General features: G+C 38.8%; 6 protein-coding genes across 11 annotated transcripts in view; 3 read left to right on the top strand and 3 right to left on the bottom strand.

The window, feature by feature from the left end:
* LRP1 (LDL receptor protein 1) overlaps window positions 1-4486 on the bottom strand; it is a 74555-nt gene extending 70069 nt beyond the window's left edge. Inside the window, exon 1 of the mRNA XM_076129653.1 lies at window positions 3892-4486. Within this exon, the coding sequence (XP_075985768.1) occupies window positions 3892-3991 (100 nt within the window). The 5' untranslated portion in view covers window positions 3992-4486. The remainder of the gene's footprint in view (window positions 1-3891) is intronic.
* A 274-nt stretch (window positions 4487-4760) lies between these two features.
* ND-B12 (NADH dehydrogenase [ubiquinone] 1 beta subcomplex subunit 3) lies at window positions 4761-5716 on the top strand. 2 transcript variants are annotated; one of them, XM_076128995.1, is made up of 3 exons: window positions 4761-4838; window positions 5033-5163; window positions 5441-5716. In XM_076128995.1, exons 2-3 carry the CDS (start codon window positions 5033-5035, stop codon window positions 5601-5603), a joined length of 294 nt encoding a protein of 97 aa, XP_075985110.1. In that variant the 5' UTR covers window positions 4761-4838; the 3' UTR covers window positions 5604-5716. The 2 variants fall into 2 exon arrangements, with proteins under 2 accessions (XP_075985110.1, XP_075985111.1); XM_076128996.1 differs by lacking the exon at window positions 4761-4838 and adding an exon at window positions 4846-4929.
* A 318-nt stretch (window positions 5717-6034) lies between these two features.
* Window positions 6035-10462, bottom strand: Rae1 (ribonucleic acid export 1). Its single transcript, XM_076128993.1, has 6 exons — window positions 10158-10462; window positions 9222-9314; window positions 8699-8944; window positions 8055-8330; window positions 7487-7693; window positions 6035-6679 (listed from the first exon to the last, which is right to left on the bottom strand). Exons 1-6 carry the CDS (start codon window positions 10302-10304, stop codon window positions 6596-6598), a joined length of 1053 nt encoding a protein of 350 aa, XP_075985108.1. The 5' UTR covers window positions 10305-10462; the 3' UTR covers window positions 6035-6595.
* Window positions 10463-10934: 472 nt separating this feature from the next.
* LOC142982512 (SOSS complex subunit B homolog) lies at window positions 10935-12291 on the top strand. Its single transcript, XM_076128994.1, has one exon. The coding sequence runs from the start codon at window positions 11106-11108 to the stop codon at window positions 11679-11681; it is 576 nt and encodes a 191-aa protein (XP_075985109.1). The 5' UTR covers window positions 10935-11105; the 3' UTR covers window positions 11682-12291.
* A 167-nt stretch (window positions 12292-12458) lies between these two features.
* On the bottom strand, window positions 12459-21120 carry DNAlig1 (DNA ligase 1). 4 transcript variants are annotated; one of them, XM_076128990.1, is made up of 16 exons: window positions 20986-21120; window positions 20342-20647; window positions 19936-20025; window positions 19300-19708; window positions 18585-18839; window positions 18096-18299; window positions 17751-17835; window positions 17428-17572; window positions 17048-17238; window positions 16555-16686; window positions 16215-16335; window positions 15510-15672; window positions 14993-15156; window positions 14446-14687; window positions 13765-13911; window positions 12459-13428 (listed from the first exon to the last, which is right to left on the bottom strand). In XM_076128990.1, exons 2-16 carry the CDS (start codon window positions 20600-20602, stop codon window positions 13290-13292), a joined length of 2748 nt encoding a protein of 915 aa, XP_075985105.1. In that variant the 5' UTR covers window positions 20603-20647; window positions 20986-21120; the 3' UTR covers window positions 12459-13289. The 4 variants fall into 4 exon arrangements, with proteins under 4 accessions (XP_075985105.1, XP_075985103.1, XP_075985104.1 ...); XM_076128988.1 differs by having other exon boundaries at window positions 20956-21110; XM_076128989.1 differs by having other exon boundaries at window positions 20982-21073.
* A 689-nt stretch (window positions 21121-21809) lies between these two features.
* The window catches only part of LOC142982610 (terminal nucleotidyltransferase 4B-like), a 43794-nt gene continuing 42591 nt past the window's right edge, over window positions 21810-23012 (top strand). For both annotated transcript variants that reach the window (XM_076129195.1, XM_076129194.1), the window contains exon 1: window positions 21810-22287. In XM_076129195.1, coding sequence (XP_075985310.1) covers window positions 21950-22287 — 338 coding nt within the window. In that variant the 5' untranslated portion in view covers window positions 21810-21949. The remainder of the gene's footprint in view (window positions 22288-23012) is intronic.

The following is a 23012-nucleotide window of genomic DNA, read 5'->3' as shown; positions in this document are numbered from 1 at the left end:
TTTACCTGTGATCCGCGGACCCCTTGGAGTTCCCGAGCATGTGTAAGGGAGTCTGCGGTGTAACCCTAAAAATTCCTGTTTTCAGTTAGCCTTATAATAAATTAAAGCCAGTAAAGCCAGCCTTTACTTGCTGACATCTTTTCTCTAGTAGCCAAAAAACACCTTTTTTGTATTCAAGTGGTCAGTAGTGCTTGATTTCCTAGGGGTCCGCCGACTGGAAAAGATTAGGAAGACTGCTATAGTCACCGACAGAGTCGATTTGAGTCTAATTTGTTCGTTTTATGTCAACAAAGTTTGATTCGCCTTTCGTTAAAAATAGTCATCAAACCGCAGACTCTTCAAACAACTTTGACCGCTAATTGTATAAAAACAAATGATCCCAGACGAAACTCAAGGGCAAACTTCAACAGCTAGAACATAGATAGTTGTACATAAATGGAGATAGAAAACACAGCATGTCCGAGTGTGTAAAGCGAGTAATTACGAGTGGCGAGCGGACCACCGCGACCGGTTCCCAAGTTTTTTACACAACGAGAGGGCGCTCTTACCTATGGCATACCTACTTGCTTACAATCGATACATGATTCTAGACTACAAGTCTAATCTTAAATTTACTAGTAATCACTAGATATTCGTAACTACTTTTATTTCTTTATGTCGATGACTCTGGTCTTGCAGACTGTAGCGTGAAGTTAGACCGACTAATGCATATGAATTATAGGTACACAAAAAAATGCCGTTTTTGTATACCTATAATTCATTCATTATATACCTGCTAGTTAGACTAGACACCTTGCATAATGTTGTTGGGGTTAAGGCCGACAAAAACAAGCATTGTATGAATCTAAGAGGTTAATGATATCATTAAAGCTCCTCTTTGCGTGAAGCATCATGAGGATTGGAAAATATAATAGATTAAGTACAATATGTACGTTTAATATTGTAATCGAATGTTTTAGCCCAGTATTGCAGCCAAAAGAAACGATTTTTTCATTGTTTTTGAATTTATTCGATGAATACTGCCGAGCTCTAAGCTCCCTATTGTTCCCGAGCCTGCTTCTCTGTTCTAGTAAAAACATTTATATGGAAGTTTCCCCCTCAAAACACTGCTCTTTAAGAGTCATGAGAGCAGTGTGTTCACATGCTATGCAGATCTCCTCACACAAAGGTAACGCGCTGACCCGGAACTGCACGTCACAGACAGACAGCGGCCCCAAAAGTTGTTGTTCCGGCTTTTTAGCGCACAATAAAGTACTGTACATCACGCGAAACATACGAGTACTTCGTGTGAGGTCCAATGACCTAAGCCTTTAGATACTACTCTAGAAATAATTGCATGCAGGCGAATCACGAATACGATAATAGCTAGACCCGTGATAAATCATTTGTGAATCTCGCAAAGAATAGATCTGGATATCCAAGCCAGTTATGAATTCGCATTACTTTTCAAGTTTGGATATAGGTAGTAGTCTCTAGAAATACTGGTCCGATAAAGAAAATGATTTTCTTGTTTAAGAGTTTTTCATGACTGAATAATCATAACTGAAGATTCACTACTATCACTACTATCATGATATCACGCTTTTTTGATCGTTAGTGGTATTTGTACTCATCTACAAGCATAAATTGCAGAGATAGGCTATGCATGTAGCTGATACAAGTTATTGTCACACCCTTTCCTAGAACGCCCATGCTAGCAGTTAAATACTTAATTGAAATTAGTCAGGCATTTCATTACTTCTACTAAAAGTAATGTCTTCCAAATAAACCGAAGTGCTTGTGCAGTAAAGGGGTCAAGTTGCGGCGTCATTTCACATCAAAGCTTTTCCGGATATCTTATTACAATTGAGTTGAATCGACGTAACACAACGCGCGGTGGTCACTGCTCACCATGTTGCGGTTTCCCGTCGCTGTACTGCACGTGGTTTCGGAATTAAATGTCTTTTAAATCTTTGTAGAAACTCAGGAGAGGAGACCGATTTATGAATCTTTTGTGAAAAAAATAAAAGAGAGAAAATATGGAAATTAATCTTTGCATGCATGTCGTGTTTTATTGAAAGTTGGAGTGGAGATACGCGTTCCTTTTTCGTTAGGCCGGCACCAATCTTCCCTAAGCTGTAATGTCCACAGTTTTCATTTTTCCACCCATATTTTATGAAATACTAGCTGACCCGCGCAACTTCGCTTGCGTCACATAAGAGAATCATAATTTTTCCCGTTTTTGTAACATTTTTCACTGGTACTCTGCTCCTAATGGTCGTAGCGTGATGATATATAGCCTATAGCCTTCCTCAATAAATGGGCTATCTAACACTGAAAGAATTTTTCAAATCGGACCAGTAGTTTCCGAGATTAGCGCGTTCAAACAAACAAACAAACTCTTCAGCTTTATAATATTAGTATAGATTTAGTTAAGACATTCCTTCAGAAAACCTACAAGCAAGTAGCTATTACAGCCTAGGTAGGTAGTAGTTTTTGAATAATTGCTCAGTGAAAAGCTTTTTCTGACTGATTCTTCATATCGACTTGTACCGAAGACAATGTATATGAAATGACCGCAACTAGCCCTATGATTGACCTCTTTATTGTTAACAGGACTGCGTGCATTCTTAAATTGAAATGTATTAAATATGAATGGTCAATGATACAACTTTGTAACATGATCGTTGCGCAATGCGAGATGAATGATGTTCGCATTACGGACTATTGAGTCCTTCCGTGCAAGACGCGTTGTAATCAGCTCATCTGCGCATTCGCTGGAGCACGTGCCGGGGCACAAAGGACTGACGGACGGTAACGCGCACTGCTGTTAAGATCTAGGTATACACGTTATAGATACTTCAAGGCTGGCGACAGCTTTATCGCGGATAAATTGCAACTTTACTCACATACCTAGTAGGCTTTTGAGCGAAATTTATGTCGGTGAAATTTAGTTGTGGAATACTCAACATGAAACTTATCAATATGACTTTATTAAGTTGCTAATCGAATTATTAATTAATATTCTTATCAAGTCTACAGTGTTATGAATGAATACTCAAAATAAACATGACACACATGCTCTAATTGTCATGTTGTAGGGGCCATTAAAAGCTCAACTAATATCCCATAGAAGTTGTTAATGCAAATAAGTTTGTAATAACACATGCAAGGAGATGCAGGCAATCCATTATTACTACAGAAATCTACAGGAAACAGCTGCACCTTTAACCGAATAATATCAAAAGAAAATACCATTATTTACTTTTCATAATTTTATTAAAGAAAAAATACATGCATGCAGACAGAAAGATAAGTTTGTTTTGCAAAAGAGAGTTATAAGCTGAATCTTCCTTTTCTATAGTCTGCACAGGCCAGGAATGCAAGGATAGGCATGCAAAGGAGGCCTACACCACCCGGACAACCCTACAAACAAAACTATGTTAATAAATTAGATTAAAACATTAATGATGTTTTCTTTTGATAACAACCTGGAAACAATATTATCTTGTATTCTGTTTATGAGTTTTAAACATAAACAATTGTTTCTACAAGATAAAGTTAAATCCAAGATTGACCAGTTACTGCATCGGAGAAAATTGTGTGTATTTCTAGAATAAAATGCAGAAGTTATCAAAAAATTAAAGGATAAACCAAATAAAATTAGTTTAGCCACACACCAGGTAAGCAGGGCTTAGTTACTTTTATGGAATATGGAATGATCTAGGCACAGGCAACAAGACAATACAGCCACCCAAAGAAATAACTGCGAATTTGGTGTTGGTATTTTGATATCAGATTAAGTCAGGTGTTGTAACATATCCGCCTACGCTGGATATAGTGCCTATTCAGGTAAAGGGTGCTCTGAGCTTGTCGAAAATTATATGTTTGATGAGCATAGTGGATCGGTACCTGTAATGTTTAGCGGCGGCGGTGTCGGCGAGGCCGCGCGCGCGGAGCCGAGGCACGCCGCCAGCAGCAGCGCGGCGCTCCACCCGGCGCCCGCTCGCATCCTTTGTGTTGTTATTGTATCACACGCGCATCAATTACACTCACATACATTTCAATTGTATACCCTAAACGCAATCTGTACTTCCACTTCACCTATGCAGTCCAGCATTCAACAGATTCTATTTCTGTTTACTATCGACGCTATACATTATACACAGGTTTTCATTTCGCTGAACTGAAATTCGACGTCAGTGTCTTCATAAATTTATATTTAGGAATTACAGTATTTATTAGAGAAATTTAATACAGCACACAAAATGGAAAGTTTTATTTATATTTAATACACAATTTTAATAATAAATCACACAGAGAGCGGCACTACCACTCTCAACAATAAACATACAATTTGACTTCATTCAAGCAAATTCTGTTTTATGATATCAGTGTCGCCAGCAATATAGGCCATATTTACCCCATGTTGATTAAATTTAACTAATTGTTCTTAAATACTGGAGACTGTAATAAAATACTGGAGACATTGTTCATCAAATGCATGATTTAATAATGTAATTAATTACAAAAATACAACAATCCTTATAACAGTACTGGGTGATCTACGATATGACATAGGTACATACCTATTTGATTAAAAAAAATGTTTGACCATAATGCTAGCAGTAATGGAACTTAATGATTACTAGCACCTAACCGGTCTGTTTTAGAAGAAAAAATATTGAAATACCCTACGTAGGTAATTAATTTAATATTTATAAGATTATGAATACGAAATATGTATGTAGGCACAATACTAATTCTGGCGATATATTTAATCTGGCAACTTAGGCTCAAAATATGTCACTTTAGCTCAAAGTGTCAAAAGTCGAAAATTGACAAATAGAATTTCGAAGGTACGTTTCACTGTTTTTTAATCAATAATATTTAAGCTATTTCAGTTGCTTGTCGTTGGGGTCTAAATAATTTGTTATCTACTAATACAAAGTATATTTTCGTCGCAAAACATTATTATACAAATTATGTAATATCAAACAATTCTAGGTTAGGTTGTTTGTTATTATTTTAAAGGTTTTTCTTTGGTTTGTAGATGGGTGGCCACGGACACGGTCCGCCATACACAATCCCCGACTACAAGTCGTTTGTGGTGAAGGGAGTCCCTCAGCTTGAAGAGCTCGAGCAGGCACTAGCCAAGAAAGGTCTCAAGGACCCATGGATCAGGTAAAGACGCACACATTTGCTTGGATACAAGGTTTACTAAATGTGAAAGTGGCTACAGTACTAATTGAACAAGCAGAACTAGGCATACAATACTTTCGATAATATCGACATTGTCACAGGCACTGACATTACTATCAGTACTGCACTGAAATGAATGAAACTTATCAGCTTTAAAAAAATTACTATGTACTGGTACTAACTGGCCAAGAGTCCGCATCTGATAGTGTTACCGGTTGCTTAGCTTGTTAAACATTCTTTAAATGTTAAATTGTTGCAGAAATGAAGCCTGGAGGTATCACCCTGGGTTTGGCTCTAAGAGCAAGAGGGCATTCAAGTTCTTCTTCCGAGGACTCCCCATTGGTGTCGCCCTCACCGCCATCACAGTTGGTGTAGAGATGGCCCTGGGAGGTGGTGACGACCATGGCCACCATGGCCACTAGTGATATAGACAATTACATGTTACTGCTCATGCCAGCTACACCTTGTGCAAACAATATATTAATTTAAATCTATTTGTAGTGTAATGCAAATAAAATAATACAGTTTATTGGTATTCTTAATTTTAATGTAAACATACACTTATTACTTTCAAACATAAGTTTCATACCTTTGGAAAAATAATTAAAAAATAACCTTATTCATTTATGTATGTCTAAATTGTATTACAATTTATTTCATCAAAAATTCCATAGACCAGTCTATGAGGCCTGTGACCATGTTGAATTGATAATCAACATGCTATTATTTTGCTGCTGGAAGATATTCCACTTACAGAATATCATTATTTAGCAAGAATGAATGAAAATAAGGATTCTTATTGAAAAGGTATAGGGCACTACACACATCTGGAAGTTTAAATAACAAATAGGAATGAGTCTTAATATTAAAATGTTTTATTTATACATTGACAATACCAAAACAGTTGCACTATAAAAATTGATGACAATTGTTTATTAAGATTTTGTTTCTTGATCATAAAAAACACTGGTATGCTGTGTTGGACACAATCTTAAGACAGCAAGAACCTCCACTGAAGCATATTATGACAGACACGAAGACCATTCAAGACTTCCATTTTATTAATTTATGTGTTCAATACTGCATGATCACAATATCGTTTATTATCATGACACCAAAAGGATTCAGTAAAATATTTAATTTTTATGAAACATTGTTTTACACAGACATGCTACATAGTATCATATATAATAGGATACGGGAATTGATGGGATCACGCATTTTACCTTGAAATCCTATTATGTATTAAACATGCAACATGAAAGCTTAAAAGTTATGATGCTACACAGCATGTTGAACTGTTCACTATGAGCCAGTATTTGCGCAACACTTGGTATTGAATATTGATCCACTCTGTACAGTACATGGTGAATATTGTTCATGTTCATGATACGTTGGGGCTGAAGGGCAGCAATCAAGTGGAGCGCGGCTTCAGGTCCTCGTAACACGCGCGCAGGTAGATGAAGTTCTTCTTAGCCGGGTTGAAGTGCTCGTGACCCTGGAGATAAGAGGAACATATTACTTACTTATAGTTAATTTATTTTGTAAATATTGTTCGACAACTCACACACGATCATTTGATTCCAAACTAAGTAGAGCTTGTACTATGGTAACCAAATCACTGATAAACATACTTATATACATCTAAACAAAACTTTATATAAGTTTGAATGATAAATTAGCAACCAGACTCAGAACAGATACTCGTGCTTATCACACAAATATTTGTCCCGGTGGGATTTTAACCCACAACACGCGGCGCTACGGTTATTACGGCGAGGTGCCAAACATGCAGAAGAACACTTGACTTAGCTCTTGCAATTAATGGAAACTGATGGAAGCGTCTATTTTTACACTGGATCATTGTTTCTTTTATTGAACTAAATAAAACTGTTTGTGCAGCTGCTGTGTAACTGGACCAATTAAAACACATAAAAATATCATTTGAGATTTAACCCAAAAATGCTTGTTAAAAAGACTAATCACCACTTGTCTCGCACTTTTTATAAGTTACTTGCTAAGAATAGACTCAATAACTAGGCTGGAAGAATCAGACTTGACAAGGAATATTAAAAAGTTTGTATGTATTATATGTATATTTTCATTGTATAGTTTTTATTGCTATTATTATACCTACAACACATAACACAACATTACCACCGACACTCTATGCAATAACTACGCCTATGTTAGGCTTTTTTTGGGGTTACTTTAGGAGAGAATTTACTGTTAGGTACTAAGCAGATGATTGCGACAGTCAGGATTGTATGTATATTATTGTGTAATTATTTAGTTCCTCGCTTACCTTAGACCAGTCGTATCCCACAGCATAAGCGAAGATCTGTCCGTTGTGGTTGAAGGCACACTTGGTGAGCGGCTGGTCCAGCATGTCGGAGGACTTGAGGCGCGTGCGCGCGTCCTTGTCCCAGAACGAGTAGGAGCCGTCCGAGCCCACCGTGGCCAGCGTGCCGTGCAGCGGGTGGAACGCGATGTCGTTCACTGCGTAGATGTCCTGTGGAACATATGACATTTTTTTATTTAAGTCTTTTGTTTTGTTAATGTCTGTGTTTATTACTTTTGGATAAAATTAATAAAAGTGGCATTAGTCTCAGTAAGAAACATAGTGTAATCCAAAATCAAAAAAATATTCTCTCAAAATCATATTCTTTTTTAAGTAATCTTATATCTCTTTAAAAATGTAATCCATGACAATATGTACGGCTGTTGGTTAGCGAGCCTTCCGACGCACGGAAAAGGGCATACCTTTTTGCATAATCGATCCAATATCTAAGATACGTCGCGGGCTATTAACCTTGCACTAACTGGAAAACACTAGTTGGTAAATATATCTTCTCAATTCATGGTCTACATACCTGATAACCACCAGTAGTCGCCGGCGGCCGATGGCACTTGAAAGTGAAGTTATCCTTCGGGTTAGTAGGATTCACGTATTGTATCGCGACCCTGCCCTCCACGGAACCGAGCGCGAAGCCCGTGGGCTGCTTGGTCTTCTTGTCGCGGAAGATGGCGATGCAGCGGTGCTGGTGCTTGAGGGGGGACTCCACGCGCTTGAACTCGGCTGGCTTGCCTTCCAGCGAGTACAGGCAGATACCTCGGTCCGCTGTGCCTACTACTGCCATTGGGTAATCCTGGGAAAGATATAAAATATTATGTCGGCTCCTATCAGTAACTCTAACAGAAAGTTTAATGGTTGGGATTCAAACCTGTAATCTAGAAACGTATGTCTAAAACAGGTGGATTTGTAGCAGTGCAAATACAGATGCCACCAACTTAATTTATTATCCGAATCTCAATGCACTACTGTGATTTTGTTAAAATGAAGCTAATATCTTTTTGCTTTTACACAGTTGAGCGAAAAAGGTACTTAATAATTCAGCTGTATTTTAGTACGACCTGCGGATTCTGTTGTATCATTTACATCAACATTATCAAAGATCAGGTCACCATACTACTCAGTCAGCTATACGAAGAAAACTAAATTAATTCTTATACATACCACATCAGCACAATAGCACCTCTCAGAGAGGTTCATGCTCATGATGGGCACATTGCTGCGAGTGTCCCAGAACTTGAGTGTCTTGTCCCAAGAGGCGGTCATGAGGCACGTGTAGTTGGGCGCCTTGATCCAGTGGCAGGTCTTCACAGGGGCCTCGTGGGCTGCTACTTGTACTGTCTGGTTAGATGCCAGGTCCCAGCACTTGACACTCTTGTCTGTTGATGCCATGAACACTTTGCTGCCATCCTGTAAGAATATGTTATTATTAACTTAAAGCTTATTACTTGTTTACAACAGAAACTGTTTATTGCCACAGCTGGAATGCATCCTGTTATAGGCTGTGGATACTAGAGGCCACTATTGACCACCAAAAATAACTAGAATTTAATACATTTACACAGCATAACACAGTTACAAAATCATATGCTACAATACATGTTTAATATTGTATCTCTTAAGGGTAGTCATTAACGTTCACATGCTCAGCATTCGCAAAATTTGTGTATAACAGTTTGATACTCACATCATGCCACGCTACATCAAGTACGGGTCCCTCCATGGCCTGTGCTGCTTTGGGCACAGTCTTGCCTGATGCCTCTACTTCCCAGCATCTTACCTACAACATTTGAAAAGTTTTAAGACCTCTTATAAAAAGACTTGACTTCATTCTTGCACATTATTGTGTGCACTATTAGTTAGTTAGGCTTGCTATGTCCATATTTGATTCAGCAATTTTTATTGAACAACAGTACCAACTCAATGTTCGGCTTGTGTCAATCAGGTAGTACAGAATATGTATGTAGCAATCCTCAGCTATAATGAATTACCTCTAGTTTTCATCAAGTTACATATATAATTATATCCTTGATATGTATGTATTTAATATGCCCTGAATGAGTCATTATATTGCACAATTTAGAAAGTTTTTACTCAATCTTATACTAATTTGTTTAACTCGAAAATCTCAGAAAACTGCCATTACTTATCCCAAAAATTCCTTAAGGCTGGCAATTGAATAAAATAATGTTTGTATATCAAACACTAGACAATCATAATAAATAAGTTTCCTTTCTTGATAAACATTGAAACAGATAAGATATCATAAAGGACTCACTAGAGTACTAAAATATGGTGTTTTTAGATCTATTTAAGCTATAAAATGACAATTAAAATATACACAATATTTCCACATAAGAGGTCCATAATCATAGAAATGAGTTCAAGTTTTGAATGTATGTTACAGTTGCAAAAATAAAAACATTCTTTACTATACAAACTTGTTCCTTGACAATATTTGTTAGTAAAACTATTGAGAACTACTGCAGTGGGTTTATTTATACAGGATTCAGGCTACAATATTGCTAGTTACTGTCCACACATTGGGAGAAAATATAATAAGCTTCCTCAAAGACATAGCCACTTTGTTTTAGTTACAACTAGTGACATGTGCATGTCCTACCCTGCAGTCCCAGCTGCCGGCGATGAGGAAGTTCTGTGGGAGAGAAGGCGGCGAGAATTCTAACGCCGACACCGTGTCGTCTGGTGGTGAAGAAACCTCCAAGTCCTTATTCGGATTGCCCGAAACACCAGGTAATTGGTTATACATATTGCCGCCTAGACTACTAAACACGTTGAATACTAATTACAAACACCACTGTTTATACGATTTACACTGAAATAATAACATTAAAGGCGGTAAAACATTTGCAAATGCACTACTGACCGAGTTTGTTTTGACTTATTTGAATTTGAAGGTTATGTTTAGTGTGACCAACAGGATGTAATAATTGCCAAAGAAATAAAACAAATTATTCACGATCAAACATTGCTCCCCGACCGAGCTTGGCAAGAACACTACACACACTTACACTTTTAAAAACTAATTAAAAATTAATTTATTCATTTATTAACTGTTGTCACAAAAGCGCATAAAATGTAGTTGTCACAAATATCTAAAAAAAAACCTATGCTTGAAAATGATGATAAGCTGTGTCTCCACCGGCCCAATGTTAATTGTTCTGTCAGCGCAGTAACTATGATTCTGCTGCATTTACATTGGTCTTTTGTCGTTATCTCCACTTTGGTGGATTACTAGGTACCTACTTACAGCAACAAGCAATACATATCCCACCATCTAACAAACTCAATGCGTATTTTCTTCTTCCTTTCTCAGCCACATGATAATATGAAAGCGCGTTAATGAAGAATTTCTCGTCTTGTAACACATTTTCGTACAGCTGATTGTCAATGTCAAGTTACAATTCAATAAGTTCCTCAAACGTTTGATTTGTTATCACTTTGTTAGTAAATTTAATATTAGCTTGTTTCTTAATGTTTATAAGGATTCGTTAAACTACTATAAGGAAGGCATTGATTAGGTCTCAATTAAAAACATATTATCTTCAAAATGAGTAACATACAGTACGTACAGATAAAAGACTTGAAGCCAGGCATGAAGAACATCAACGCCGAGTTTATAGTGCTGGAAGTGGGGCAGCCGACGTTGACGAAGGAGGCCCGGGAAGTTCGGACGTTGCGTGTAGCGGATGGGAGCGCTTCGGTGAACTTGTCTGTGTGGGACGAGCCGGGTGCTTTACTTCAGCCGGGCGACATCGTGCGACTGACTCGGGGCTACGCGTCTCTGTGGCGAGCCGCGCTCACTTTGTACTCGGGCAAATCTGGCGATATTCAGAAAGTTGGAGAGTTCTGTATGTTGTTCAATGAGCAAGTGAATATGAGTGAACCGCAGCCGACGCCTCCGCCCCCGCCCGTTGGCGCGGCTCCTGCTGCAGCAGACCGCTCGAATGGCTCGCACGCGCCTATGCGCTCGATGCAGTCGCAGCCGGCCACAGGGCCACAGCACGCCAACAAGTCTGACCGCTTCACACCATCTACAGCTGAACACAGTGGCAACAAGCACGGAGGACATAAGACATACGTGCGCGGTGGACGCGGGCACCAGCGCGGCGGCGCGCGACGGTAGCCACTGTGCTGAGCTCACTCATTATGTTAGTGTACTTGTTACAAACATATTAGTGTATGACTGTATTCGAAAGTGAATCACTTTTAAGTTAAGTATATTGAGATCAAAACAAGAAAAATAATCTCTTACAAATTGTGTTTCTCGAAAGCTTATAACTCTAATGATTCTTATGTTGTGAACATTTTACTCCAACACTACTACCTATATGTAATGATTTATTTCAGGCATTGTTAACCAAATACCACATGCAATGAAACTGTATTAACATTCTTTTCCTTGAAGGCACAAAAAAGGTGTTATGTATTCTATTATTACAACTACATAATTATGTATGGCTAATATGTTTTCTGTCCGATGTAATACTTCCCAATGTGTTCAATATTGTTAAGTTTATGTGCAATACAACAAACCATGAAATAGTTCAAATAATCTGTATAGAATGCAATAGATTACTGACTGAATATATGTAACAGTGTGAATCAATAATGTTTGTCAAATTTGGCCCTTTGTGTGGGTATTTGTAACTTGCACAGTGCAGTGCAAATGAATGTTTTTATTTTTATAGGAAACTGGTGTAATATAATGTAATAATTAAATAAGATTTACATTACATAGCATCTTTTACTTTCATAGTAGCTTTTACCTAGCTAAAACCACAGTCTAAACATTTGGATAACTAGTGATGTCTGTCATATAACCACTAACCATCCTACTAATATTATAAATGTAAAAGTTTAAAATGATGGATGTATGTTAACACAAAAACAATTAAATGGGTTTATATAAAACTAGACTATCACAGGATACCTAAGGCGCAGGGAAATCTAATAATAGGGACAATGATCTGGACCAGGTTAGTTATTAGCATGGAGTAAGGAAGAATAAACACATTTACATTTAAAATATAATATTTTATAGTTAGGACACAATTGCATTAACTGAAACATAATAATAAACAAACAAAATAATATCTTATTTAATTAACAATGGATCTACCAGTCTTATCTTAATTATATATAACTTCTAGAATTGAGTACTAACCCGATAAATGCTGCATTTATTAGTCATTCAGTAGGCCAGATCAAGTGTCACTATTTTTCCAGATAATTGGGATAAATTGATGATCTTCATATGGAATTTCTTACTGAATGGGGAAAATATTGCACTTCAAATGTTATAGACATGTTGATGTTACTATTTCAAGGCGCTAGGCACGCCAGGGCTCCGCGCGGTCTGCGAAGCACGGAGGGGGGCATCGATGCAGGAGCGCGGGGCGCGACTCCCTGCGACGTGTGCCCGCGCAGGCGTCCGCAACGGAACACTTTTGTATGGGACCGCGCGGGCGTTCGTTTTACGCAGTTTCAGGACTAATACTAAGATACAGAAAAGTCACGATCTCTTTTACTGACTAACGTTTCGATCTAATTGCATCGACCGCGGTCACGAGCTGAGGTTGTCCTGAGGCTCAAACCTTTTTTCCCTGAGGAGAGACTTTTGTCCACTAGTGGGACTGTAAATAAATATATTGATATTACATGCTTTGTCGACTCTCATTATTTTCTTAATTTATTTCCATAATTCATAAATATAGGTAAATAGATGTATTTGTTAGTAAAAGTCGTCAAAGTTGGTGTCCTTCTTGTTCTTGTTGGTGTTCTTGACCTGGTCTTGTGCGAGGTACATCTCAGCGATCTGCTGCGCTGACGTCGCTTGTTCAGGGGACTTGTCGTCGCGCACGCGGATAAACCTGGGACAAATAATAAAACGATGTTGTGAGTAATGGATAATATTGTTACCTAGTCTAAATAATGATTAGCCGTTATAAGATCGTTAAGTTTATGGTTGAATATAGCAGCAAGCCATGGTATAGAAAGCGAATAACAACTACAACAGTGATTGTTACAACTACATTAAGTATGCTCCGTCTCTTGTACTCATAATTATTTCTTCATCTGTGCATTGGTTTGCTGCTATATACAAAGCTATAGCTATATAACATACTTTTCATAGTTACTGGTCAAACCAAATCTAAGTAAATATAACATGTGTACTATGTGTAGTGTATGACAGTGTAAGTACATACCTGGGGAACCTCAGCGAGATGCCCTTGTCGTTGTGAACAAGCCCGATGGCGGCGCGGTGCGCGGGCGACAGCGACAGGTCGGCGCAGCGCACCTCCCACACGCAGCGCGCCGACACCCACACGTCCGCCGCGTGAGCGTTGTCGTATCTGTGCACAACATTATAATTAGTTTACTGGTTTTTCTATCTACTTTATAAGTATATTATTCCTCACTTAATCTACGGTAGACTATCAGGTGTTCTGAGTAGCAAATTAATATAATATAAAACTCAGCAACCTACAGAGGTAATCAACCGTTGGCGCGGTCATTCCATAGATGGGTGACCGCATAGTGGTATTTAAGCTGGGCGTCTCCGTGCTTCGGAGGGCACGTAAAAAGTCGGTCCCGGCTGTTATATAGTAAGGTAACAGTCGTTAAGCCATGTCAAAGGCCTTCGGGCGGCTTGAACAACTTTGACACTAGGTTGACCACTAACCATACGATAAGAAGAAGAAGAAGAACAGCCAGAACAATGGAACATACTCATAAAATCCCAATAAGAATTTGCTGAAAGTGATTAAGCAACAAACTAGGTAACCTCTCAATGATTGATCTATCAGAAATTATTGTATATGAATATTTTTAATAACCAATGACTCTCTATTTTCTTACCACTAATAAGATAAAGTAACAAAACAAACCTGTAGTAGCTCCTAGGAGCATCAATAACATGTTCCTTCAAGGTAGCGGTCAGCGTCTGCAGGTCTTCATCGGAGAAGCCGGTGCCGATCTTGCACAGCGACTGGTACTCGTCGGTCTCGGGCTCGTAGCACGCCAGCAGGAACCCGCCGAAGGTCCCCGCTCGCTTGCCTCGCCCGCTGTACGCACCTATCACTACAACGTCGATCGTGTCGCCCACGCCTTCTAGGTAGTCTTTCTTTAACTGTGGAACATGATTATAATTAAATATATAGTAAAAATAAATTATACAAACCAACACGAGTATTTCCATGCTAACAACACACGTATTTTAATTTTGCATAATGCTACAAAAAATACATTTTCTACTATTATCGACTATTAGCAACAGGGTACAAATTATGTATGAATATATATATAGGAAACGCACACTATACTTCTAAGAGTAGAACACTACACTATTATACTTGGGCTATTGCATGCGGGCGAACTACGCTATTATGTGTCCTGAAGAAATATTCGAAGAGAATTGAAAAATAATCTATGTACCTTGAGCCAGTTGTGCGACCTCCTGGCGATGTCGTACTTGGCGTTGTCTCCGCTGAGCGCCTTGACCATGAGTCCCTCGCAGGAGCCCTTCACGGACTCGTCCAGGAACTGCTGCACCTCCTCCATGCTGCTGCAGTCCTTGCTCGTCGCGAACTGCCACTCTCCTACAACATAAAACATTATTGTAAAATAAGGTATTAGGGACTACTATTATACTGGCAAGTGTAGTCTTGAATCTTCCACACTGGCCAAGTATAGGACCATTTTTTAATTAAAAAATAAACTCATTTAATCAATGGCAACCTGCACTGCACACAAAATAATGTTAAAGATTATGCTATCAAGAATTTTATTAAAGAACTGACAGTCAGTCAATATTTCTTCACAATACTTTTATTATTTTTATGTGAATAGATTCTAGATATTTCTAACTCATAAAATTTTTGACTAGCATGTTAGGTGAATGCTTATACTACTCTGCACAACACTAAAAAAACAATATGAAGGTGAAAATGACCTTCTTTCTCAGTGAAGTGTTCTCTGAGCAGTTCCCGTCTCTTCTGCAGCGGTTCCCTGACGAGCGCGGCACCGTTGAGGTACAGCAGGTCGAACACGAACACGCACACCTGCACCTTGATGTCCGACTCCGACGCGTCCTTGCGCTTGCGTGTTGATAGAATCTGTGGGTTAAATATACATATTTATTTAATTCAACTCCCGCACTCATCATTGCTCTTGTGTCGTGAGGACTTTTACAAACATACATACAATGGACGAAAAGTACAACCCCGAAACATCTATATGTGTGGATCACAAAAAATATTTTTTCCGTGTGAGGATCTAACCCTCTCCTGACCACCTATACCACTGCGCCACGGTGGCCGTCACACATGTCATTAATGTTATTATTCCCACTGCTGGTCTATTCACATAATGATAGGCACATAAGGCCTTTCGAGAACTCTTAAGCATGCTAGATTGTATCAGGAGGTTTTGTCGTCATAATTAAGCAAGTGACAATTGTTTTTAACTAGTAGACCCTGCGAAGATTCATTACCACAATATTAGATGAAATATACACAAAATATTAAAGAATACTTAAACTTCCATCACAAATCACACAATGTTTTATTGATGAAACCTGCATTTAAATCTATCCAGTATTTGAAGCTTTGCTTAGTGTGTTGTGATAAAACATAAGCTTATTTATAGTTGTACTTACTTGGAAAGGTAATATCTGTTTAGTTTCAGTGTCGTAGGCGACCGCCTCACAGTCCAGCACGCAACTTTTCACGGTGTCCTTCAGGAGGCTCGGCAGACGACGGAGAATGTCCGGGTATTTACTGAAAATTATGCATAATAATTCAGGCCGTCAAGATTTTATAAGTTGGTTACATATATAAATATTTGTTACTCTCTTTCTCTCTCTTCCTACCTCCCATTTAGATGAAATAAGGTACACAGATAGTATATAACCTGCATTAACACTTAAGAAACTTTTCACGCATATAAAGTTGCGGGTAGAAGTTAGTGCTATAATATATTAATGTTAAATAACGTACGTAGTATTATTCTCCTGGTTGCGGCTGAAGATGGAGGCCTTGCTGAGGTCGGGCGCGTCGTCACCCGGCACGTGGATCTGCGCTCGCTCGCCGTCGTATTTCCACTCACACGTAAACTGCTCGTTCTCGAACCTACATGCACACAATATCTATTATTATACAGGCTATCTTTTCTTTCACAAGAATATTCGAATGCGCGAGCTTCGGTCGAAGTGCGCGCTGGAACACTGCACTACTTATTTGTATTAATAGCTGCTACAATAGCGTCATGAATAAAAGCATTGCACTTGTCTGTTTGTAGTTAGATTAATCTTCAAACAAGTTAGTATAAAATGTTCTTTTCAGGCAATCTGCTATCCCAATCCGCAATTGGCCAGCGTGGTGGACTCAAGGCCTAACCCCTCCGTCATTACGAGAGTAGACCCCTGCCCAGCAGTGGGACATTAAATCGGTTAAATTTAGACATTCTGGGAACTTTTGCCTGGTAGTGTACCTGTCGAAGACCTCGCTGACCCCCTTGGTGGGGTGCGCCAGCATGGGCTTGAGCGGCACCCCGGGCGTGAGGCGGCAGTACCGCGGCAGGGCCTGCACGCCGTGCTGCAGCAGCACCGGCACCATGCTGTCGTAGCTGGGACACTCGCAGTACGTCGTCTTTATTATTGACGCGTGCTCGTCCACGCGCGCCTGCCACCACAAATATATGTGTTAGGTACTCATTCATCGTATGGTTAGTGAGCAACCTAAAGTCAAGGTTAATATGAGCCTCCCGAAGGCCTATAACATGGCTTTACAATGTTTATCTGTAATTACTAATTAAGGACAATAGGGACCGTCTTTCTACGTCTTTCGTGTATATGTGTGTGTACAATGTACCTTAAACTTCTCGGGCGTGAGTCCCTTGGAGGCGTCCAGCACATCGACTCCGTCAGGGTTGGGCGGCGTGGTGGCGGTGGCCAGCGCCAGCGCCTGCAGCACCGACTGCTCCGCCAGACCGATGCGCAGCTTGCCTTCTAGCGACCTGGGACACAAGTATACATCAAAACAATGAACAATAGGACGGCTGTGGCGCGTCCCAAATTGGTGGAGGGGAAGAGAGGCTGATTTGTCTTAGGAGAAGGGGAATGATACGGTGTAAAGAGGTTTATGTGAGGGGGGGTGGTATGACAGGGATGGGGGTGTTAACGTAATGTCCATACCTGATTAAATACCTCGCCTCAGAATGTCTGCACGCCACGTACAATGACTGGATTTTGTTTATCTTCTTGTTAACTGAGGCTTGACCTGTTGACAAAGAAGAAAAATTTAAATATACAAAGTGCTAGAAATTGTTGAACTAATTTTACAAACTCGGGCCATCCTTCAAGGCAAGGTGTAATGATTTTCAAGATAATTTTGGGTTAATAAAGTTAAGCCAACATCCATACGTATAACCAGGGTCTCAAAAGAGGTGTACAGGTGCACAAAAACAGGAGTCACTCGTACATTCCTCGGTTTGGTCCCGTAATTCCTGACCTAACTAGTGTAGTGACACAAGCACGTACCAGTCATGTGTGCGATCTCCTTAAGCGTGTTGAACACCTTCCTGGCAGTGAGCTTGGGCGGCGCGAACATGGTGCGCTGCGTGGCGCGCGCCTGCTCGGCCACGGCGCCCAGGTCGCCGCTCTTGGCTGCTGCGGCCTTCACCTGGGCCAGCGTGCGGCCTGTGCACTGGCCTATGGCCTTCATCAGGTACGTCTCTGCTATACCTGCGATATAGAAAGGCAATATTAAGACATTTTGATCAGTAGAATTTAGTTGTATGGTATACCACCATGACTGGGACGAGTGTAGATCATCAAGTCACTCATACAAAGTTAGTATAAATAGCCCTAGATGTCGTTGATTCCGACTTTTATACCATAAGTAACAAAATCTATTCTTAAGTTACATTGTAACCAAATTTAAGACAGAGACTCGTATTTATTCGTAGTTACTAGTTGTATTAACTAAAATCTTGCAGAACAATGTCAATATAATTAAGAATGGCTTACCTAACTCCAAGCTATGATACGCGGGCGCGAGTTGGTTGAGACACATGTAGATGCTAGGCAGCAGGTCCTGCGGCGTGAGCGCGAGGACGGAGCGCAGGTAGTTGCTGAGTATGTCGATGATCTTGAGGCGCGCCGACGTGGCCTCGATGAGCTCCAGCGTCCGCGCCAGCGCCAGGTACGGCACCGCGGCGCCCGCCGCCCAGCACGCGTCGTCGACTGGGTGGTACTTGGGCTTCGCTGGGTTGTATTCTACCTCTGTTGAAAGTAAAATCGTAATAAATAATAGAATAAAAGTGTTATGATGGATAGGATATCTTGAATCAAAGATAGCCAAATAACTTGGTTATTTGCAATCTCGCAACCTAAATTTCCTTTATTATATTGTTATGAAACAATTCTCTGGCCGATAATATCGCCACAATATTTTTACTGCTTCCATGAGTGGTAGGCGAATATATAGATCCTTACACTTATATCATAGCTGTATTATTTACTAGTCCACATGAGCTAGATATGATATAATACCTGCATAACTCCTATTTACTGTGGGATTTTCAGAATAAAAACTATTCTATAACTAGGGTTTACTTAGGTCTTAAAAGTTTAGTTTAGGCATGATGAATAAACAAACTGATAGAGCTACATTAGCATTAATTATATAGATACGGCTTTTTGATCATTTCTAATTTCTAAATAGTAAATATAACCATCTCACCTGGCACTAACCCCTTCTCACTCTTACTATCCTTCTCATCCTTAACACTGGTAGTATTCTCAACACTTTTCTTGGGCTTATCATCACTCTCTTTCTTGACTTTCACCGGAGAACTCTGCTTCACAGGAGACGGACTCTTCTCCCTCTTAACAGGAGTTTTCTTATCAATCTTATTTTTTACATTCTTCTGTTGAGCAAGAACTTTTTTCTTGCTCTTTGGTGATGAGTATGTTTTAGGAGATGTTGTTTTCTCTACTTTGATTGTTTTAGATTTTGCAGTCTCTTTGGGTGATTCCGGTTCAGTCTTAACTGCTATATTCTCAGGTTTAGATTCAATATTTATGTTTTCTATAGACTTGTCTGATTCACTGCCAGAACTTTCGATGCGTTGACGTTTTACTTTCTTCTTCTGTAAAATGAATTAAAAAATGAAATTCTTTATCAGTCTAAATATAAAACTGGGATTTAGGTAAGATCCTTTCTTGACTTAAAATAAAAAACATTATGCAACATTTATTTGAAGTGAGACAATTAATATTATTTATTTTTTTATTTCTCAATTTGATAAAACTAAAAAAAGATAGAATCATATGATTCTTGTGTGATAATTAAAAGTATTTCTATGTGTGTGTGTACCTTGTCACTAGGTGGTGTGGCTTTCTGTTTCTTTATGGGAGATGCTGCATCACTGTCACTGCTCTCCAACCTGGGCCTCTTAGCTGACACCTTCAAACAACAATGTATATTATATATACATATTTCTTCATATTATTATATACATTTATTGAAGGTATATAAAAAGTCTTGCAGTTGGCCAGCATGGAGGACTCAATGCCTAATCCCTCCCATGTTTTGAAGAGAACCCCTCCCCAGCACAGGGACAGTAACGGGTTAAGTAAATACATAAACAAAATAAAATCTAGGTACTAAGTACAGATATTGACCTCATGCTTCTTACTCTATCAATTTATTTCACATAGGTATTTAATAAAGTTCTAAGTAGATATTCTGTTTCTCTAACACTTATTAATATGACATTTACCTTTTCCTTCCCATTAGTCACTGGAGGACTAAATCCATTAGTGTCCCCATTGCTTTTATCTTCACTCTCATTTTTCTCCAGTTTCACAGCACTCTTTGGTGGACTCACCATGAAAAATGACTTGATACTTGTCTGTGCCATGGTTCTCACACTATTAAACGTAATTGTAGGCCGGTTCAGCTGCGTAACTACGTATGGTAAGTTCTTGTATGTATGTAACACTATTCTACAAGGTAAATACAATCTGGCCACGGTATTCATAAGATATTACGTCTAGAAGTGAGTACTATCTGCTGCAGGCTTCAGCTGAAAGAAAAAATAACAATAAATTCGCTAACAGAAATTATTTGAGACCTCAATGTCCTGGTGTTATTGTTGCACAAATTAATTAACCCTTTCGCATATGTTTAATGATATCTGGGTATAATACTACTAAAGAGCAGTGGATTTACACAATGAATAGACAGTCAATCAGAATTAAAACCGAATAATTCACGAATTTAGCTCAAAAACAAACATAGTTACGATTTTACCCAAAACTTAGATCATAGACTGACACTTTTAACAATTGTACTATATTAACACAAAGCTAGTAATTGATAAAATGTACTCACGTAAGGGACTAGCATTTAATAAGTACCTACGTATTTTTCATTTTTCAGACATCTTATAATACATTTAATATTTAACATTATTTGATAGGTATTCACGAAAACTGCGCGCGAAAAATTTTTGTTCATACGAATGTCAATCGGTGACAGCCGACAGGCTGCGTGCGGTTAAACCACAGATTACATTTAGTTATCATCTCAGCACTTACAGGCTCTATGAGCTCTAACATTTGTTGGTCCAATCTAGAATAGATACGAAGCTTGGCAAAGTCAACGGCCGTTTGTTCAATATTCACTGGTGCTTATGGGGATGATGAAGAAAATAAGGTTTGAAACGGTTTCGTATTGAATAAAAAAAATAATTAGCATCCAAAAAATTGGATCTTGCATGTCCAGTTTTATATTTTTTAGTTTGGATATGTGCTCAAAGCTAAAATATGTGCACACGCCTTTTACTAAAACCAAAGGAAAAAGGAAAGTAAATAAGTACACATAATAAAAAAAGTAACTATGTTTGTTAAAATTGGACACGTCGGAGGAATAAAATGAACAAAAGCATACTAGGAGCGTAATTTTTTTAGAACGATGTATATTTTAATAAAAAGCTTTTGTGCGTGTATCCGAGCTTAAAATTATCGTTTCCTTTTGATGATTCTATCAATAGTGTGTATTATATACTGAACTACTCTAGTAAACATATAATCACAACAACAACACAATAAATATTCATAATTTATTTATTTAATTTATTTTTGTTTAAATTAAATGGAGTTTCTTGAATTTACAGTATAATAGTCTCTCAACTGGATTAGAATCTAGAACTTATTTTGCTAAGATGGCTCCCTCTAGTAGTTGAAGTGTCAACTATACGCGTGTCGTCCATGTTCCGAATGTGGTGTGACTTATTTTTGTTTTGTGTTAATTTTCAATACAATATTATAAATGTGAAATGCAACAGTATGTGTCATCCCATATAGTGGAACCTTGCTCCGGCTGAATGGATCCCGCCGTCGCGTGGTATCAGCCCGAGCAGGAAGGACCCGCGAAGCGCCTGTGGCTTCGTATCTGGGAAACCCAAAGTGATATAGAAAAAATGAACTTGAAAAACTTAGAAAACGCTAACCCTAATGTGAATAAAGCACAAGACTTTATACCAATTAACGATGTGAACGGTGAAAGTAGGAATAACAATTATTTCAACCCCGCGCGGAGGAAAATGAACGATAACCGCGCATCGACGTTTAACCTGAACAAAAACCACGATGCTCTCATAGGTGCATACGGGGGCTGCCCGTGGCGGATACCCAATTATAATTACAAGCCGGGGATTCTGGGGTGAGTGACGTTTTAATTGATTATTTTCGTGTTGGCTAGTGTGTCAACGTGTTTGACGTGTTGGTTATGATCGGGGCCGCGGCGCGGTGCGGCGTGACACTCGGCGCGGACGGAGCCGCGGCAGCGAGCCGATATGTCGCTGTCGCATGTCTCCGCCGTGCCAAGTGCCGTCGACTACCGCCTCTCGGCGAGCACCCAGTCACCCACTCGCTCGACCTTATCGTGCTATCATTGCAACTATTGCACTGTGTGTGAACTTACGCATCCAAACTTGAATCACCCCCTAAATTCACAATCTTACGTCTTAATTTTGTCGAAAAAAAACTAGAATATATTTACATAATTTGTTAAAAAATTACTTCCTGATCATTATTCGAAGTTCATGTAACCGATGGTTTATACTGTTGCGTATCATAACAGGTATATACTTACCTACCGCAAAATCAAATAATAACCTAATCAAATTTGATAATAATATTCCTTAGAAATATGGAAATCTACATAACAAAAATTTAAAACAAATAAGTAGGTACTTCATTCCAAAGTCATGTATTATGTTAACTATAAACTAATTTATTGGCACCACAAGTGTTGTTAAATAATTGTGGTCAGTGTTGATAACAGTGTGAACAGATTTGAGGAAATAATACAACATTGTTATACCTTATTATTATAAAATGAATAGCAGTTAAATTATCATCATTAAATGATAACACTACTGAACC

Source organism: Anticarsia gemmatalis, chromosome 22 (assembly GCF_050436995.1).
Source record: "Anticarsia gemmatalis isolate Benzon Research Colony breed Stoneville strain chromosome 22, ilAntGemm2 primary, whole genome shotgun sequence".
In the NCBI taxonomy this organism is placed as follows: domain Eukaryota; kingdom Metazoa; phylum Arthropoda; class Insecta; order Lepidoptera; family Erebidae; genus Anticarsia; species Anticarsia gemmatalis.
This window is presented reverse-complemented; position numbering and strand designations above follow the sequence as displayed.

What these genes read in the sequence shown, in the direction of transcription:
- ND-B12 (XM_076128995.1), top strand. Translation starts at nt 5,033, where the DNA reads ATGGGTGGCCACGGACACGGTCCGCCATACACAATCCCCGACTACAAG. An exon ending in CTCAAGGACCCATGGATCAG is followed by an intron (nt 5,164 to 5,440) that starts GTAAAGACGCAC and finishes AAATTGTTGCAG; the next exon opens with AAATGAAGCCTGGAGGTATC.
- Rae1 (XM_076128993.1), bottom strand. Translation starts at nt 10,304, where the DNA reads ATGTATAACCAATTACCTGGTGTTTCGGGCAATCCGAATAAGGACTTG. An exon ending in CCGGCAGCTGGGACTGCAGG is followed by an intron (nt 9,315 to 10,157) that starts GTAGGACATGCA and finishes CAAATGTTGTAG; the next exon opens with GTAAGATGCTGGGAAGTAGA. An exon ending in GGTGCTATTGTGCTGATGTG is followed by an intron (nt 8,331 to 8,698) that starts GTATGTATAAGA and finishes TATCTTTCCCAG; the next exon opens with GATTACCCAATGGCAGTAGT.
- LOC142982512 (XM_076128994.1), top strand. Translation starts at nt 11,106, where the DNA reads ATGAGTAACATACAGTACGTACAGATAAAAGACTTGAAGCCAGGCATG.
- DNAlig1 (XM_076128990.1), bottom strand. Translation starts at nt 20,602, where the DNA reads ATGAATACCGTGGCCAGATTGTATTTACCTTGTAGAATAGTGTTACAT. An exon ending in GGAGATCGCACACATGACTG is followed by an intron (nt 17,836 to 18,095) that starts GTACGTGCTTGT and finishes CTTTGTCAACAG; the next exon opens with GTCAAGCCTCAGTTAACAAG. An exon ending in GAGGCGAGGTATTTAATCAG is followed by an intron (nt 17,573 to 17,750) that starts GTATGGACATTA and finishes CTTGTGTCCCAG; the next exon opens with GTCGCTAGAAGGCAAGCTGC.